This window comes from Rhinichthys klamathensis, unplaced genomic scaffold, assembly GCF_029890125.1.
Source record: "Rhinichthys klamathensis goyatoka isolate OS25496 unplaced genomic scaffold, OSU_Roscu_1.1 h1tg000005l_1, whole genome shotgun sequence".
Taxonomy (NCBI): domain Eukaryota; kingdom Metazoa; phylum Chordata; class Actinopteri; order Cypriniformes; family Leuciscidae; genus Rhinichthys; species Rhinichthys klamathensis.
The window spans coordinates 1,521,833-1,539,218 of record NW_026606558.1 but is presented as its reverse complement, the minus strand read 5'-3'; the positions used below and the strand labels follow the sequence as shown (position 1 = coordinate 1,539,218).

Genomic DNA, 17,386 nt, shown 5'->3' with positions numbered 1-17,386 from the left:
TTTATATCTGTGATAAAAGTTAATTTATATACCTGATATAATTCTCTAATTGTTCTAGGCTTTAATAGTTAGAGACTATTTCTGTTCGTGACGGAATTATTCTGCCTGGATCTTCTGTGCAGAGTGGGATTGAATTTAGAGACGGACCCATATCCAGTGCATACAGACATGACAGCCTCATATACGCACACTTGTGTCACTTAGCAAAATTGGTCTTTGACATTATAAACCTCTGAATGTTTAATAGATAAGTTGCAAATAACCAGAGTACGAATTTCAAGCTTATACTTTTAGTTACCCTTCGAGTTGACAACTATGGAGGTTGAAAACTTCGTTTCCAAGACCCTCGAGCTCCTGCAAGAAGAGAGAGAAGCTGAATTAGAAGAAACACGGTAAAACACACGTCTCACTGTTCTACACGTGTATTTATCTAGCCATTCATTTGTTTTGCCCAAATATATCAGTGAACTATGAAATATTGTTTGTGTTGTCAGAGCATGGCAGGAGAATTTATCTCCCAAGAATCTACAGCACAAAGGAGTGTTTCTGATGAAACTTCAGATCGGAAGCCAACATACTGGCATGTATGGCAGACGTCTAGTAGTTTTTGAACCTAGGAAATGTATAGGACCCTCAGTTCTTCCCAGCAATACCTTTGGACCTGGTGAGACATTCTGTACAAAAAAAAATCATACAATAATGAAGCCTCTGGCCAGCGAGGGACTTCACATTTTAACTCAAATATTATTTACTATTATTACTTGCTTTCTTTTGTATTCTGTTTATAGGTGATATTATAGGTTTGTATCAGTCAGAGGGTCAGGGTCAGCCATCTGAATTGGGCTCAGGTGTGGTAACACGTGTTACCCAGGCGTCCCTGACGGTGGCTTTTGATGATACACAGGACAGTTTAAACTTGGACAGAGATGGACTCTACAATCTAATGAAGCTGGCAAATAATGTGACCTATAGACGACTGTCAAAGTATGTGCAATTATCAGTTCATAGATACAGCTAGTATCATTAAATACTTACTATTACTAATACTTTTTTCCTCAAAATACTTTTTTTTGGATTTTCAGAGCTGTTACAGTAGTACACAAAATCAGCTGTGTTGATGAAATATGCTGTACATTAACAGGTTTATTCGTGTTATGTTTTTCCACATGAAATGTTGATGCATAATGTGATGCATTTCCTTCTTGCAGGGCCTTAAAGTCTTTAAATGGATACAGCAGTGGTCCTGCATCTTACCTGATCAGTGTCCTCTTTGGTTACTCAGAACCAGGGATATTATCACATCAACGTAAGCACATGGAGTGACACCTGAAATTGAACTAAAATACAGCATTATGCAGGAAAATCACCCTGCATAGTCCAATGGGGCCTTAAGTCTATTTATATTTCTTTTATTGCAGATGTTTTGGAATTTAGCAACACTGGGTTAGATAATTCTCAGAAAGAGGCTGTGTCCTTTGCAATGTCTCAGAAAGATGTTGCAATCATACATGGACCACCAGGGACTGGCAAGACCACTACAGTGGTTGAAGTAATCCTGCAGGCAGTAAAACAAGAACAAAAGGTGAGCAAGATATCAAACTCTAAATTTGGATAGTTAAGGTATAAATTATTTGCCGTAGTATATATGCAGTATTGTGATGATGAACAACTTTGTAAATGTTAACAGATCCTTTGCTGTGCACCTTCCAATGTGGCTGTTGACAACTTGGTGGAGCGCCTTGTGAAGAGCAAGGTCAAGGTTTTAAGATTGGGTCACCCAGCCCGTCTGCTCGAGTCGATTCAGAAGCACTCACTGGATGCGGTCCTTGCGCACAGTGACAACACCAACATCATTTCTGATATTCGCAAGGACATGGACAAAGCTTTTGTAAGATTGATTTCTCATAATTGTTTTGAATTGCCCATTTAACTGGTTAATTGGCCCCAAAATGTGTTTCAAAACTTAAAAGCATTTCACAGAAATGTTTATTTAAAGTCGGCATGAGGAGGAAGTTGCGATAGTCTTTTTTTCCCTATTGTGATGTATGAGTGAAATAGCTTCTTGAGAAAAAAAAAAAGTAAGGCGGATCCATCAGGAATTGACTGGATTGTAGGATCGTTGTGGTTTGGCCGTTGCTGTGATTTTATGTCATTGACAGGCTGTCCTGCCCTTGCTCTGGTAAATGCGTCATAAGAGATGTTGGTGCAAGAGGGAGGGGAAGATATTTTGATTAAAGATTACAAGGGCACATAATAAAGTGTGTAAATAACTGCAATATTCCATAAAAATATGAATGTCCATCCATTTTGATTTCATTGTTATATTATAAAATAATAAATATACTGTTCAAAATTAAGACTAGCATTATTTGTTTGCCAATGCTACTTGGTTTTATGTTGTATATTCAAAACAGCAAAGTTCAAACTTTTAAAAGTGTGGCTTGAGTGTTGAAATGTGATTTGGGGCCATCTGTTAAGCTGTGTTTTAATACAGTCATAATTAAAAAAAAATCCAATGCATTGACAGAATGAAATGAAGAAGGCTCGGGACAAAGGCCAACGTAGCAATCTGAAACGGGAAATCGGGGAACTGCGGCGAGAGCTGAGGACCAGGGAGGAAACGGCTATCACTCAGATCCTGAAAAGAGCCGATGTTATTCTAGCAACTAACACTGGCAAGTAAACCTTCCCTAGTGGTCATGATTTTTATTTCAGGAAATGTTTGTTTGTTTATGACTAATTTAAACTCCAATATGATTGATTTGTGTAATATAGGAGCCTCTGACGAAGGTCCTCTCAAACATCTTCCTAAAGATCATTTTGACCTGGTGGTGATAGATGAGTGTGCTCAGGCTCTAGAGAGCAGCTGTTGGATCGCTCTGCTCAAAGCACGCAAATGCATACTGGCTGGGGATTACAAACAGCTGCCACCCACGATCAAATCACAGAGGTGTGGAGGAAAAGGAAATGTATCTTAAGTTTGTGAATTATTTGGTTTATGGTATCCATTCTTGATGAGCTCTAACGTTTTCATTTCAGGATATATCTATTTGAATACTTAATATTTTTGGTCGATGTTTCTGATTAATTTTATGTAACTTTTGCCCGGTTTCTCAGACGAGGCTTAACCCTAGTCTCAGACTAAAATGTATGTTTGAGCTGTTTCAAGTGAAAGCAACTTGCACTGGTATATCTTAAAATATGTCAGTGCCATTGTTTTGTTTTTTCTAAGGCACGTTTATAAAAGCTACTTAAATGTCCTAATTTAAGTAGCTTGCTCCTGCCTTAATGTAAGGTGAAATCAGTGAAACAGTTTAAACTGTGAAACCAGGCCCTTAAGTATGAATTACATTTAATTGAAAACGTACTCTCATAATGATAAAATGTTGTCCATATTATAAATGTAATTTATCTTTAACTTTCACAGTGCTGCATCTAAAGGCCTGTCTGTCAGCCTAATGGAGAGGCTAATAAAGAAATATGGAGACTCTGTGGTTCGAATGCTGACCACTCAGTACCGTATGAACAGTGCCATCATGCAGTGGGCTTCAGAGCAGATGTATCAGGGAAAGCTGTTTGCACACCCTTCAGTGGAGAAACACTTGCTTAGGTGTGTAAAATATGTTAGAAGTTTCTGGAGAAAACATTTTATTTGGCACTGTTGGTCATGTACAATGTTTTATTGTTCAATTAGTGGAACTTTTCTTTTAAGATGAACTTTTCAATTTCACTATTTTGGCTTGTCCCTCACATAGAGTTTTTAACTTCCCCTTTATCATACACTTTAAATCAGGGAAATTCTACTTTGTTGTTCCCCTAAGGAAATTAAAAACAAAATTAAATAACAAAGAATCGCTGTCCCCAATACTGCTGTGTTTTAGAGAGTATTTTTATTTTTTATGTTTATTTTAAGTTTGCTAGCTAACTTGTGTTGAGGTAATACGGAGGAAGATAACTAATTGTATCTTGAACAGAGACCTGGCTGGTGTTGCTGATGTTGAGGAAACCAGAATTCCCCTTCTGCTCATTGACACTGCAGGCTGTGGCCTGAATGAGATGGAGGACACAGATGAGCAGTCTAAAGGCAATCAAGGTTGATATCAGCTCCAAATACAACCTCCTCTTTATATCACTTAATATATTTTGTGATCAACATTTTTATTGTTTTCCAAATGGAGAAGGGGGGGGGGGGGGGGTGTATCACTTAATATATTTAATATAAGGGGTTGGATAATTAAACCTCGGTTCGTCCTATGTGTTGTTATGCTGACATTACCCTGGATACCATAGCTGTCGATACATCATAAAGACTTGCTGTCCTGGGCGCACCAATAATTTGACTTCTTTTGAACTCTGATATGTCTCCCATTATTTTATGTACAGCTGTGCTATTGCTCTGCTAATTCATACAGTATATATATTAATAATAAAATACTGTATATGAATACGCTTTTCTCTTTATTCTCTTCACAGGGGAAGTAGACATTGTGGCACTTCATATCAAAGCTCTTACTGAGGCTGGAGTTCAAGTCAAAGACATTGCAGTTATTGCACCCTATAATCTCCAGGTGAGATGCTTTAAAAAAAACTGTCTGTGCAAAGCAATGCCTTCATTAGGATTACACTGCTGTTTCATTATGAATTTCATTCATGCATTAAAAAAACAGGATTTGATCTATTTCAGGTGGATCTTTTGAGACAGAAACTGTCCCATAAATATACAGAGCTGGAGATCAAGTCTGTTGATGGTTTTCAGGGCAGAGAGAAGGAGGCAGTGGTGTTGTCATTGGTCAGATCCAACAGGAAGGGTACGCCAGATCTAAATGATGACTACATCTACATTTATCCATTTATTTACCCTCCTGAGATTTCAAATCTGTATGACATAAAATGCACCAGCTTCTCCAAAGATGTGAACATAAGGAATGGTTGAGATATTAATTGTCTTTCATTTACCCCAAAGGTGAGGTTGGATTTCTTACTGAAGACAGAAGGATCAATGTTGCTGTGACACGTGCCAGACGCCAGCTCACGGTAGTGTGTGATACTCAGACTGTTCGAAACCATGATTTCCTCAAATCCTTAGTGGACTATATGTCTGAACACGGAGAATTTCATACTGCCTTTGAGTACCTGGAAGACTGTGTGCCACAGAATTACATCCGTGATGAAAAGGACAGACAGATCAACGCCAAAGACTCTATATCCGTAAAACAGAAGCCCAAGAACCAAGGCAAGAAATCAGAGCAGGAATACAAGAAAAGTGCAAACAATAAAAGCAGTGAAGCGAGTCAGTCCAGTGTTCAGACAGATCAACGTAAAAACACCAATTCGCTTCATTTTAAACCCAAAGACGTCATTCAAACACAAAACAAGAGAAAGGAGATAAAGGATCAGCTTCTGAACTTTTTGACAGACCCAAACAAGACAGAACTACAGTTTCCTTCCACGCTAAATTCCCACGAGCGTCTACTGGTCCATGAGCTCTCTGAAGAAATGGGATTGAGGCATGAAAGCCAGGGAGAAGGGAAAAACCGTCGCATAACTGTGTGCCGGCCTCCATCAGGACCAGAGAAGCCTGTGAAGGAGCCTGAACAACCAGACATGACCGGATGTACAGCAGGAAAGATACAAGAAGAATCACAAAAAGCCTCTTCACAGGCAGCTATTGATTTGAAAAACCTACATTTGGAGCGAATGCGCCGGGAGCAGGAGAAACGAGAGGAGAAAAAACAGCAAAGCATGAGACTGGAACCAGATTTCAATGCAAGTAAAAACCAGTCTGTTAAGAAAGCCAAAGCAACTTCCAAAGGTTTGTGATGTCTATCCCAGTATCTGAATTCTTTCAATACTTTTACTCTCTGTGTTACGCATCATGGTCTTTCTTTCATAGGAAGCAGTAAGATAAAAGCAGGAGCCGTGGATATAGCTGCAGCTGCCACAGCTGATGATGATTTTGACTCTCTGATCGATTCTGTGGTTAAAGCTGACAGCGTGTGTGCTTTTGTGAAGTGCAAAGCCAGCGTCCTCACACTAGGGCAGCTCTGCCTCTACTGTAACAGACAATACTGTCTTAGTCACCATATACCTGAGGTACACCTTGCTTTATATTTTATATTAAAGCGGTTATATCATGAGGAACTAAATATTCCTTTATTCCTTTCCTTGAGATAATTATAATATGAAAATGGACTAACTTTCAGAACTTGAAACTTTGTTCCTAGTCTAAATCAACCATTTAATGGTTACGGTCAAGATGATGTAATACAGTGAAAGCTGGTTAGATGCTATTATAAATAAACACCTGAAGTTCTTTTTTATTTATTTTTTATTTACAAAAACAAAAACCTAATAACAACAAATACTCATCAAAACAGAAAGCAAAAAAAAAAAAAAAACAATGTTAAAAAGGAAACCAATAAAAGAAAACAATATTAACTTATACATTATATATACTTATATATACTTATATCCGAAAAAGAGTAGGAAGAAGCATGAGCTTATTTAATCCTACCCCTTCTCACTACTTATCAATAATACTTCGGTGGCCAATCATCTTAATCTATTTTTCTCCATACACATCGAGAATACATAAATAACAAACGTATTTACCTATATTTGTATCCACCATAATTATTAGACAATGCAAAAAAAAAAATTTTTTTTATAAAAAGTTATTTTTAATAATGTTCCAGGGTGTTGACTTTGTTTCAAGTTTATTATAAGCCCAAAGGGCGATTTTTTTTTTTGGGTGCAGTATAACATTTGTAACCATGTCATACAATAAAAAAACGCCAGAGAGAGGGTTGAAAATAGTCATTAAAATGAAATAATAAAAAATGTATTATATAATCACTTTAAAAACATGTAAAACATTTATACTAACGACATTTTTGATGCGATGTGTTCTAGATAATGTATTGTTTTTTTTAGGTTCACGGATGTGGAGACAAAGCAAAAGCTCAGGCTAGAATGAGGATAAGTAAAGAAGGGGTGCTCTACGCAGGAAGTGGACAGAAGGACAAATCAATGGATCCGAATAAAAAAGCATATCTGCACAGAAAACTAGACTCTAAACTGAAAGATATGTCATCTCAAAGAAAAACTAAAGTCAAAGACAAAGAGAACTGACATTCTTGGAGACACTTGATCAATCTAATGCTGTTTAATTTAAATGTGTTGGTTATTTACCTGAAAATATGTATAGAAAGATTTCTATGCTTTTAAGTTTGATCTTTAACCAGAAGGGGATTCTGGTAAGTTCCCACATAAGGCTGAGAACAGCTGCTATTTATTGCAGATCCACTCTGGCATGGCTTAATGGTATGCAAATGTACAAACACAAAGATAAAACATAAAGACCAGCCAAATTTAATTCTCCCAACTGGCACTGACAATGAAAAGTGGGTTTATGAATGACAATTGAGCTTGAAATACCAATAATGCTAGTCTGAAATCCCTTTACAAGATTTGTGTCTTGCAGAATTGTTGTTGGGAGCTTAGGTAGTTGCTCCACTTTCTCTCTCAGTGATTGATGCATTGATTATTGATGTCAGATGTAATCTCTCAGTTTTCCCATTAAGCTCTAAAGAGCACAGGCTAAGCAAAGCTTTGGATTGGGTCCATTTAATACTCCATTTAATATATTTAGTCTACTACTACAGCCCGGTGTGTCTGTGTGTACAGTATATCTGTCCACAAGAGGACATAAGAGACTGAGGTGGCATTGTGAGCTCCATGGAGGCAGTTAGTGGAGGATTTGCATGCTGAACACATACAAGGAGCAATACAAAGGGCAGTATTTCTAATACACACAAGTCCTATGACAAGAAATGATGTGGCACTACATAATGTTTTTTTTAACCACTGAAAATGCTTTTAAAAGTTCCCTCAAGCCACTTGGTTTGCCACAAACTTGGTCTGGTTTGTGTTTGATATACCATTGCATTGGATGAATAAACGTCTTGTTCAGAAACTGAAATAATAGGATCATAATTTATTTAGTTTGTCTTTTTCATTACGGATGTTGGCCTATGAATGGGACAAAACTGAATGAACTGAGAAATAGCAAACAAAAGGTTTTCTGATGAAGAACTGCAATATAAATTGTAGTTTTTACTAAACATAGAATCACTCATACACAGAGGTGTAGTGGTAAAAAAAGAGGTGGGTAAACTATAAATTCTGGTGGTGGACCACGACGTGGTCACCCGGTAAGGTGGGCCACTGCCTACCGGTGTATGTGTATCCTGATGACATTGCTATAGGCAGGGCTCGACATTAAGCCTTTTCATACGCTTGTCCTTCGGACAAGTAAATCTGTCATTCACTTGTCCGAGTAAAAAAGTTTCTCGTCCGGATTTTTTTTTTGTGTGTGTTAATTTATTCTGAAACAATATGCCCATCAGTGTTCAATTAGCTTTGATATTTAAATCAGCATATTGTAATATTTGCACCTTTAAAGGGCATCCCCTCCCCCAATATTATTAAATGTATGCTTCATCTTTCATTTTAAATTCCTAAATTTGATCAATAAATTCAATTATTTCGAATATTAAGACACTATAGGGCTGATCAAATTAAATCATTTACACTGAAAAATTACAATTGCATAAAATAATGTTATGAAATTGATTTAAATTTACAAATAAGAAACGTTGGAAAGAATGATCTACTTTTAAACATAACACGAAACCGCCAGTAGGTGGCGGCAGGCGACCGTCTTATGAGTGAGTCATTGATTCATTCATTCAAACGATTTATTCAAACGGCTGGTTCATTCAAGATTGAGATGTTTATGAATGGGTCATTGAATCTTTGACTCAATCGATTCGTTCAAAATGATGAATCATTCAGTAATGAAAAATCGCATAGCCTCGAAAAATCGCAACCTGTGTTGAGTGTTCCTGTGAGATGCGCCGTGGTTCTGCTGTGATTTTTGTTTGGAACTATTTTCGCTGCTGAAACAGAACAAAAACAGCCAATATTGCATCTAAAATGTAAGTGACTTAATTTTAACTGTTTATTGAACTGTTGTAGGAAATCAATGTCACATTTTCAATCGTGATGGTGTTCAGGAAAAAATAATTGAGGTTGCTTAACATATGTTAAAAATATAAAAACTCCACATTTAGATTTTTTATAGGCAGTATGTTGTTAACTGAGTGTGTGTGTGCGCTCATTTGTGTAGATTTCTCCTCGAGAGGCTAATGCAGCGCAATATGAAAGAGTTCGTCAGGTTTAACAACCTATAAAACTAATAATTAACAATATGAAACTAAAACGACATAAGCTTAACTTATAGCGATTTAGAGGTGGAAAAACGCAATTTAGAGGTGGATAAACGCAGTTTGGAGGTGGGTAAACGCTATTTCCGAATATTGGGAGGTGCGTAAACGGCGTTTACGTGCGTTTAGCCTCCACTACATCCCTGCTCATACATAAACAACCATCTGATGATAGTAGGCGGAAATGAGTCTTTCTTAGAGCACCATGGTAAATAAGACCGTGGTTAAAGATCTTTATATGTTATGTAGTCTATAAGAATTGTTTGCTTTACCATATTCCTTTTCTCTACCACTGCTTTACTGAGGTTCTTGTAATGGGTTGACCTTCCTTTGATCAGGAGGCCTTGTACAGTTCAAAGTGGTGTAAAACGCATTTTAATATGTTATCTAAAGGTTTTTAATGTTCATTAGAGCATGGTTTGAAGCATATTTGTAATACTGTAAGTACAGTAGTAGTAGTCTTCTTTGGCTGTCCGTCCTGTGTGACTTGCAGATGACTCAGGTAGATGATACTCTGCGCTTGAAATGCTTACCCTAAAAATAGCTCTGCAATGTTCTCAATCAGAAATAACCATTTAGCTCAAGTAAATAGTTACAAAATAGAAATATCCTTAAAGGAATATGAAGCATACTGTGCTGCTGCACTTTTTAATCATCATTTCACAAAACGTGTTTCAGTAATGAATAGAGAATGCTTAGCTGATGTTCAGTAATGTTTATTGTATAACTGCATTAACATAGAATCAAAATAAATCTGAATGAGATCCAACATACATGTTAATTGTATAAACTGTCACAAACTCAAATACTGGCTAAAACAGGAAAGCTTATTACTAAAAACTCTGATTTAAGGTGATCGTAAAAACTGCTGTATTAATGTAATGGAAATTAAATAATGACCCTTGAAAATAATGGTAATTAAAAAAAATGATGGTCTCATAAAAATGGCACAATGCACAAATGATCCTAAAATAAGCTTAATTTTCCCCCTCTGATTTTGGGTGAAATGTGACCTTATGTTGGTTAATAGTGGTTGTATGATACATATTTACATATTTGTACCGCATTACTGACACATTAAAGTGCACATATTCGAAGCGTGTTCCCCTTATTTATCCCAGCGGCAAAATAAGGAAAGACTCTCTCAGTAAACTTCTCTTTAAATGTGTAAATACTGGCACCATCTGCTGCGTTAGAAAAAGAAACCTTTCCTTTGTCATAGTCCAGTTCAACTGTGATTACCTGTGGTTTCTTTTTCAGAGTAAGTCGAGTGCGGGGAGAGGTCTGAGCCCAATAGGATTCCTCATTATTTGCAATTACCCAGAAACCCTCTGCTGGGCTGAGGAAAACTGCAGTCTTCCTCTTTATGGACTCTTGTGCCACTCCAACGTACCACTCTTTGCTGTGTGCCACCTCTACATCCCAGCGCTGCTTTCCTGAATTGAAGCCGCGAGCAGCAAGTACAGCCATGCTGCCCATGCAGCGGTCAGGGTTATCTGGAAGCTGCTGCTTTTCCCCATAACTAATGGTGGTGAGTTCATCTCTGATGATCAAGTTAGGATGTGCCGTGTTTGGATCAAAATGGACAGAGCCTGTGAGATAGCAAGAAGAAAACCGATAATTGTCTTTTCATGATTTTGTTAATTAGGCCTACTGTACTTGAGCAGTGTAGTCCTTACCAATTAATTTTAGCATTTGGAGGACACAATTCATTAAACCTGTTGTACATTCATGGTTTTTAAACACTCCAACATTGCGCAATATGTATATGTCTTGAGGTGCAAATGAAATTTAAAGTCCCTGTAAAGGCAATTTCAAAAAAAAATTCTAAACACATTATAAATGTTAGAAATGTATTGATTAAACATATTACAAAGACTGTGAACTGTGAAGTACTGAATTGTGGAGTTAGACCGTTAAACAGTTTTTCACCATTGCTATTTTCCGGATTTTCTGGGCGGGGCTAAAACGGGGCTCGATGACGCACTGGAGCCCTTGAGCTCCTGGACACGCCCCTACTTGATGACGCACTAAAGCCGCTGAGGCTGGCCGCTCCTAACAATATTATAGAGCACATTCACATCAGTTTGCCGCTCATTCGCGAGTTACTGTCAGTACTATTATTAGTAACGGCCTACAGATTGCTAGCTAGCTATGCTTTTGTCACGGAAATGCGTAACGTTACTACCTGGATGCGATCACCGGATCAGTACAAAACAGATCGGTGTCCTTATTTACATTTCCGAAAAACGATTACATCAAGAAGAAGTGGATTAATTTTGTGAAGAGCCACTTTGATGGAGAGCTGAGGATCACTGCCAAAACCACCTCTGTAAGTGATCATTTTACACGGGATAGTTTTATAAACTTTCATCAGAGACAACTGGGATTCACTGATAATCCGCTGTTACTGGTGAATGGGGCCGAACCGACTATCTCCCGCCTCGGCCTTCATCCTCCAGTCGCGCCGACAACTGGTGCCATCATCGGCAGTGCGTGCCCACCGTGCGAGCATCTATTCCGGCTGTAGAGTTGAGTGTGGCGACGGCAGCTTTCCCGCGAGTGGGCGTGGCTTCAGCACAGCCAGCGGACACGCCCCCCCCCCAGCGTTTGAGAGCAGAGAATACTGCTCATTTTTTCAAGATTTTGATAGCTTATTTTATGTACTTGCTGGCTTTTTTTATCATTCAAATTTGGCTGGGTGACTAATAACACATTTTTCTGTGGTGTGACAAACTCAGAACACATACTTAATTTTGACTTTACAGGGACTTTAAGAGCTATGACACAAAGACATTAGTTTGATGTAGGTATAAAAAAAAGTATAGGTTTTTTTTTAAGTAACTGTATACTTTGGTACAGAAATGGTCAGTTTGGACAATTCGCCTTTGGCTAAGCCACACCCTAGAATGTAGATTGACCAATCACAGCACAGCCAAGAACGAGCTCCCACAGAGGTCCGACACTTTTTATAGCGCTCCATTGGCTTTAACACAGGCGTCTCATATTTTTGGTCTCGGCAGGCTATTACCGTCGTAGTTTTATCAAAAATATGGTTAAACGTTGTGCCTGGGGCATTTGTAACACAAATACGCGTTCCCCAGAGAGGTTGGAGGGGGATGTCTGTTTTTTTTCCTTTCCAAAACCGAAGTCAAATCCTGACAAGTGTCGTCTAGAACACGCTGCTAATAAATAACGTTACAACGTTGTACTCGCGTAGTCCGTTTGCTTGGTAATAACGATTATAGAAGTGAATAGAGACCTACCCAGCTTTGCATGAACAGTGTTGCTCATTGATAATGTTAGTCCCAGCCTCCGTCTCGATTAGTAGGATATGCGGTGGTTCATTTTTTTGACTGTGACCGATATGCTTTGCTTTTGCCTCTATTTGGATGCCTTGTTGTTCCTTGCGTTTCACCTGTATGTCGTGAATATAGCCTTCGAACGTATATTGCAGCCCCTTTTGCCTACTTCTATCGGACAATTTATTTGCTGCTTTATAAAAGTTTGATCAAATTTCAGCAGGAAGAGCTGTCACAGCATAAGCCATGTTGATACCAGAGCCCAGATGAAGTTTGTTTGTCGGACGTAGCAACAGTAACTAAGGGGGGCGGGGCTTAGCCAAAGGCGAATTACACTAAATGCCTAATTTTGTATTCCACCTAAGAAAAAAAGTAATTGAAAAGAATTACTGGATTAATAAACGATATCAGAATTGCAATTTGGGAAGAACACTTCCTTTAAAGTCACCATATTAATCGAAATTGACTTATTGGAATATTGCAGTATTTATTATAAATGACTTATCCATGCCCATCTTTAATTAAAATAGCCTCCCCTTTCTCTTGCAATGACGTGTTTACTGGCGTGTGGCCGGGACAACCTGTCACTCACAACGACAATGATCCAATCAATTCCCAATGGACAAAAAACTAGTCTCGTCCTACATTTTTTCTTGTTTGGGAAGCGATTTTAATAGGGAAGAAAATACTATCACAACCTTCGTTTCATGCTGACTTTAAAGTGTTCGGAAGACATTTGATTTGTACTTACAGTAGCTGACATCATTTTCCATTCTTTTCCAGACCCCATGCTTTAATGATCCCAGGTACATAGACACATCTATAAGTGCCCTTGTTGGATATTCTGGTTCAGGTACAATGTAGTTAGTCCTAGAATGAATGCATTATTTGTTGATTTCAGTGTGAAAAGAGAAAACAGACTGATTACATTTAAAGCAATTGCTAACCATACCGTCTTATTGCCTCCTTACATTCCTGTAGGTAGAGAAAATGTAAAGGAATTAGCATAATTTGAATCCTTTGAACCATACTTTATTTTTTGTATCAGATAAGGCCAAATAAGGAACCTAACTTAAAGGTTTTGTGAGTGATTTTTATGGAATACTACGCTGAAAATTATCCTAATGTCTGAAAGATGTCATTGAAAAACTGTCCTCCTGAGATATTGCGCCGTATGCTCTAATATGACTTTACTTTACGCCATCATTACCCGGGTGATGATAGAGCATGAGCGCAGGTGAGACCTAAACACCACGTTGCTATCTTTGTTTAAATTAAACTCATTTAAGCCTTGCCAATTTAAACACTCATGCGCAAGAAGCCACAAAGAGAACTCACGTGCGCTGTAATAAGATTTGTGTGTGCACACATCCGAAACGCGCACACGGAAAGCTGCGTCTCAGACAGCGCTCAAATATTCAGTTCTCAGTCCAGTCTTGCGCTTGAACGGATAAATTCACACAAAAATTATTAACATGCCCGTCTTGGTGAGTATCCTAGCAAACATAGTAAGTTATGTCTTAATTTTTATTTAATTTATACAGTGAATATTACATGCAATGTTGTTTTACATTTGATTACTTTATTCAATTTCTAGACCTGAAAACTACTGTTAGGTTGCTCTGAGACTGTGTGCTCTTACATAGACAAGCATTCTACCAGTTACAGTAAGGAAATTGAAATATCTTGGAAATCAGCAAATAACCATCTCTGGATAAGGAAGAAAACAACAGAAAATATGATAGTTAGGTGATACCTAAATAACCTGAAAAGCACTGTTCATTTTATTTATATCTTTGCTCTATTGTAGGTTTTTGTGCTGTTGCTTGTAGTTTATTATTTGTTCTTATTTTCTTTATTTTTATTTGACAGTAGTCCGTTTTCCTTGAACATAGCACATACCGAAACCATGATAAAAACAGAACCGAGAGTAATTTGAACCATTACACCCACAGAGCAGTACATAGCCTGTAGGGTTTTGCAAGGATGACATCAAAACTAATTCCCCACTGGTTCCCTCGAGACGTTCCTATGGGGTTTTATAATGAGGTTTTTCAATTTATGTGTAAAATAAAGCCTGTGGTAAACATAACCTGACGATGCTTTTGTCATTCTGTCCTACAATGTAAATTACACACACACATACCGAAAATGTGAATTTTGAAGTAGTGCTGTTTATTTTTAAAAACATGTTTCTAATAAGCTAGATAAGAACTTTATCTAGAACTTTAGTGTGTGCAGTGTAGCCTACGTTATAGAACAAAACGTCAAATTATCGTCAAGTTGTTTACCACAGGCTTTATTTTACTCATAAATTGAAAAACACTATTATAAAACCCCATAAGAAAATTTAGAGGGAACTAGTGGCGAATTATCCGTTCACACAGAGTGGCACAAAGACATTCCTCAAGCGTATGTTTACATAGAAAAGCGATTAAAAAGCAGGGCGTTCTGTGTGAACCAGCTCTTACACAGCCAAACATCATAAAGAAATAAAAAGACAGGAAAATAATCAGACCAATGAGCTGAATGACAGATGATGATACCATACGTGGTTACACCAATAGGCAGGGTTGTAAAAAGACAGGATGTATTTAATTCGATAAGGAGGAAGTTCAGGAATTTCGGTAAGGAGGAAGTATCTAAGATATTCCTGAACTTCCTCCTTACCGAATTAAATACATCTTGTCATAATCTAATCAATATCGCTCACAGCACCTTCAAGTAAAAATGATGGTTTAAAAGCATATTGACCTTTAAAAATGTCAGATCATCTGCTATTATGATGGGTTCTATGTAGTTGATGATGTCAGAGAGCTCTTCAATGCTCTTATTGACCTCCTTCAGTTTCTCTCTCACCACCTCGGTCTTGCTGTCGCTCTCATTTTGAAGCACCATGAGTCGAGCTGCCTCCTCCTCCCTCAGGATTCTACATAGCTTTGCATACTCTTGTTTTACTTCTGCTGCAGTTTTAGCTGCTTGTTTCTGTAAATTAGAATAACAATAGATTCGACTGGATGATTCATGAGGAAGTTTATGTTGAGGGACTGTAGGTGTGTATATAGTTCACCTGTATGTATGCTTCCAGTTCCTTCAAGCTCCCCTTTAACTTTTTAAAAGTGGTTAGCTGTTTTTTCAAAGGATTGTACCTAGTTGTGAGCACTTTCTGTGGGGTGAGTGTATGGAAATAGCATTTATAAACCAATCCCATTTAACTTGAGACCTTTGACATACTGCATATGGAAGCCCATTTCTGCCACATAGAAAACAATTGACATATTAAGTCGAAATTATGACATACTAAGTCGTAATTACTATATAGTCAAAACTATGAGATTAAAAAGTAGAAAATGAGATAAAAGTTGAAGTTATGACTGTCATTTTATGTCATAATTATGATTTTCAAAAGCATGATTTTTTTCTTATGTGGCAGAAACGGACTGTAAGGCCACACTCTATACATCTACAAATGCTAATATCTAGCTACAAAAGACATAAGACATAAAGGTTAACGTACGTTTCCTTACCATTATTTCCGATGTCGCCTCTACTATAGGGCAGTACTCATGATTTCTGTGATCCCTTGATGACGTACAAACAACACAGATAAATTCTGCATCTTTCCGACAAAAAAGCTTCAGTTCCTCATTGTGTATTGAGCAAAACTCCACCGATTTAACCCTGAACTGCTTCTGCTCCTGCTTCTTTTTGAAGACATCCGAGGCTATCTTTAGAGCCAGATTGATTGGAGGCCTGGATGAGCGCTCTGTACAGCGGCACAGAGGACATTGCTGTGTTCCTCTGCAGTCCCAGTGTGTCTTAACGCAGGTTTTGCAGAAGCTATGTTTGCAACTCAGTGTGACGGGGACATCGAAGACCTCACAGCACACGGGACACTGTAGATCCTCCACAGTGAATTGACAGTCTTCAGCCATCGGTGGTGAATTTGCAAATCCAAACTCTTTGAGAGGTGTTTTCTCTTTAGAAAATCTGAAAGTAGTGAGCACTGCAACTGGTTCGACCTGACTATTAAACTTTTTGTAAATACTGTCAGAAATGTTGCTGTGCAACTCCGAGGACATGATTAGTCATGCTGTGGTCTGATTAAAAATACATACGTCATCAGAAAGGAAGCTGCAAAAAATGTTTTTTATTGAAGATTTACCAGAAAAAGTCCATTGAATGTATATACAGGACTTATCTTAATTAAAACAATGTGTCCAGTCTCATTTTCAGAAGATTCTACTGCATAAACATGCAAGTATTGTGAGGGGAAAATGTGGAGAGGTAGTTATAACCTGTATGTAACCAGGATGTGAAACGGCTTTACACAGCATGCAGGGAAATAAGCTTATAGGAAAGAAAAAAGTTACTATAAAAATGAAAGTATGGTAAAAGAGAAATAAATAAGCAGCATTTTTAAATATTGCTCCCATATATTAATCAATTCAACAATTATAAATCACCATGTCATGTTGTTTTATTATGTATTTGTAAGAATATGTCTAATCACAACCAAGATTAAATGTTGCAAAAGCTTATACTTGGGGGGCTATTTTATAAAATATATGTCTTGGGATGTGTTTTATTTGTATTTTATTATTTAGTTATGGAAATATTACAGGGAAAGAAAGAAGATCCACTTTTAAAAATAGTAGTCAAAAGAAACATGCATATGACCTCAGATTTCTACCTGAAATCCTCACAATGTAAAATGATGAGAAATCAATTTAGCAGTTATGAAAGGTTAGATAATTGACAGTTAATGATTAACAAAAGAATATGAACATTTGTCAG

General features: G+C 37.6%; 2 protein-coding genes across 2 annotated transcripts; one reads left to right on the top strand and one right to left on the bottom strand.

Moving 5' to 3' along the window:
- The first annotated feature begins 178 nt into the window (after nt 1–178).
- On the top strand, nt 179–7,564 carry ighmbp2 (immunoglobulin mu DNA binding protein 2). Its single transcript, XM_056254602.1, has 15 exons — nt 179–392; nt 495–664; nt 789–984; nt 1,209–1,306; nt 1,419–1,582; nt 1,688–1,888; nt 2,528–2,675; nt 2,776–2,950; nt 3,428–3,610; nt 3,975–4,093; nt 4,474–4,568; nt 4,685–4,808; nt 4,964–5,812; nt 5,894–6,093; nt 6,934–7,564. Exons 1-15 carry the CDS (start codon nt 316–318, stop codon nt 7,129–7,131), a joined length of 2,997 nt encoding a protein of 998 aa, XP_056110577.1. The 5' UTR covers nt 179–315; the 3' UTR covers nt 7,132–7,564.
- Nucleotides 7,565–9,960: 2,396 nt separating this feature from the next.
- On the bottom strand, nt 9,961–16,658 carry LOC130088000 (zinc-binding protein A33-like). The gene is made up of 6 exons (XM_056254589.1): nt 16,117–16,658; nt 15,660–15,755; nt 15,344–15,574; nt 13,542–13,564; nt 13,341–13,459; nt 9,961–10,879 (listed from the first exon to the last, which is right to left on the bottom strand). Exons 1-6 carry the CDS (start codon nt 16,522–16,524, stop codon nt 10,365–10,367), a joined length of 1,392 nt encoding a protein of 463 aa, XP_056110564.1. The 5' UTR covers nt 16,525–16,658; the 3' UTR covers nt 9,961–10,364.
- Nucleotides 16,659–17,386: the final 728 nt, after the last annotated feature.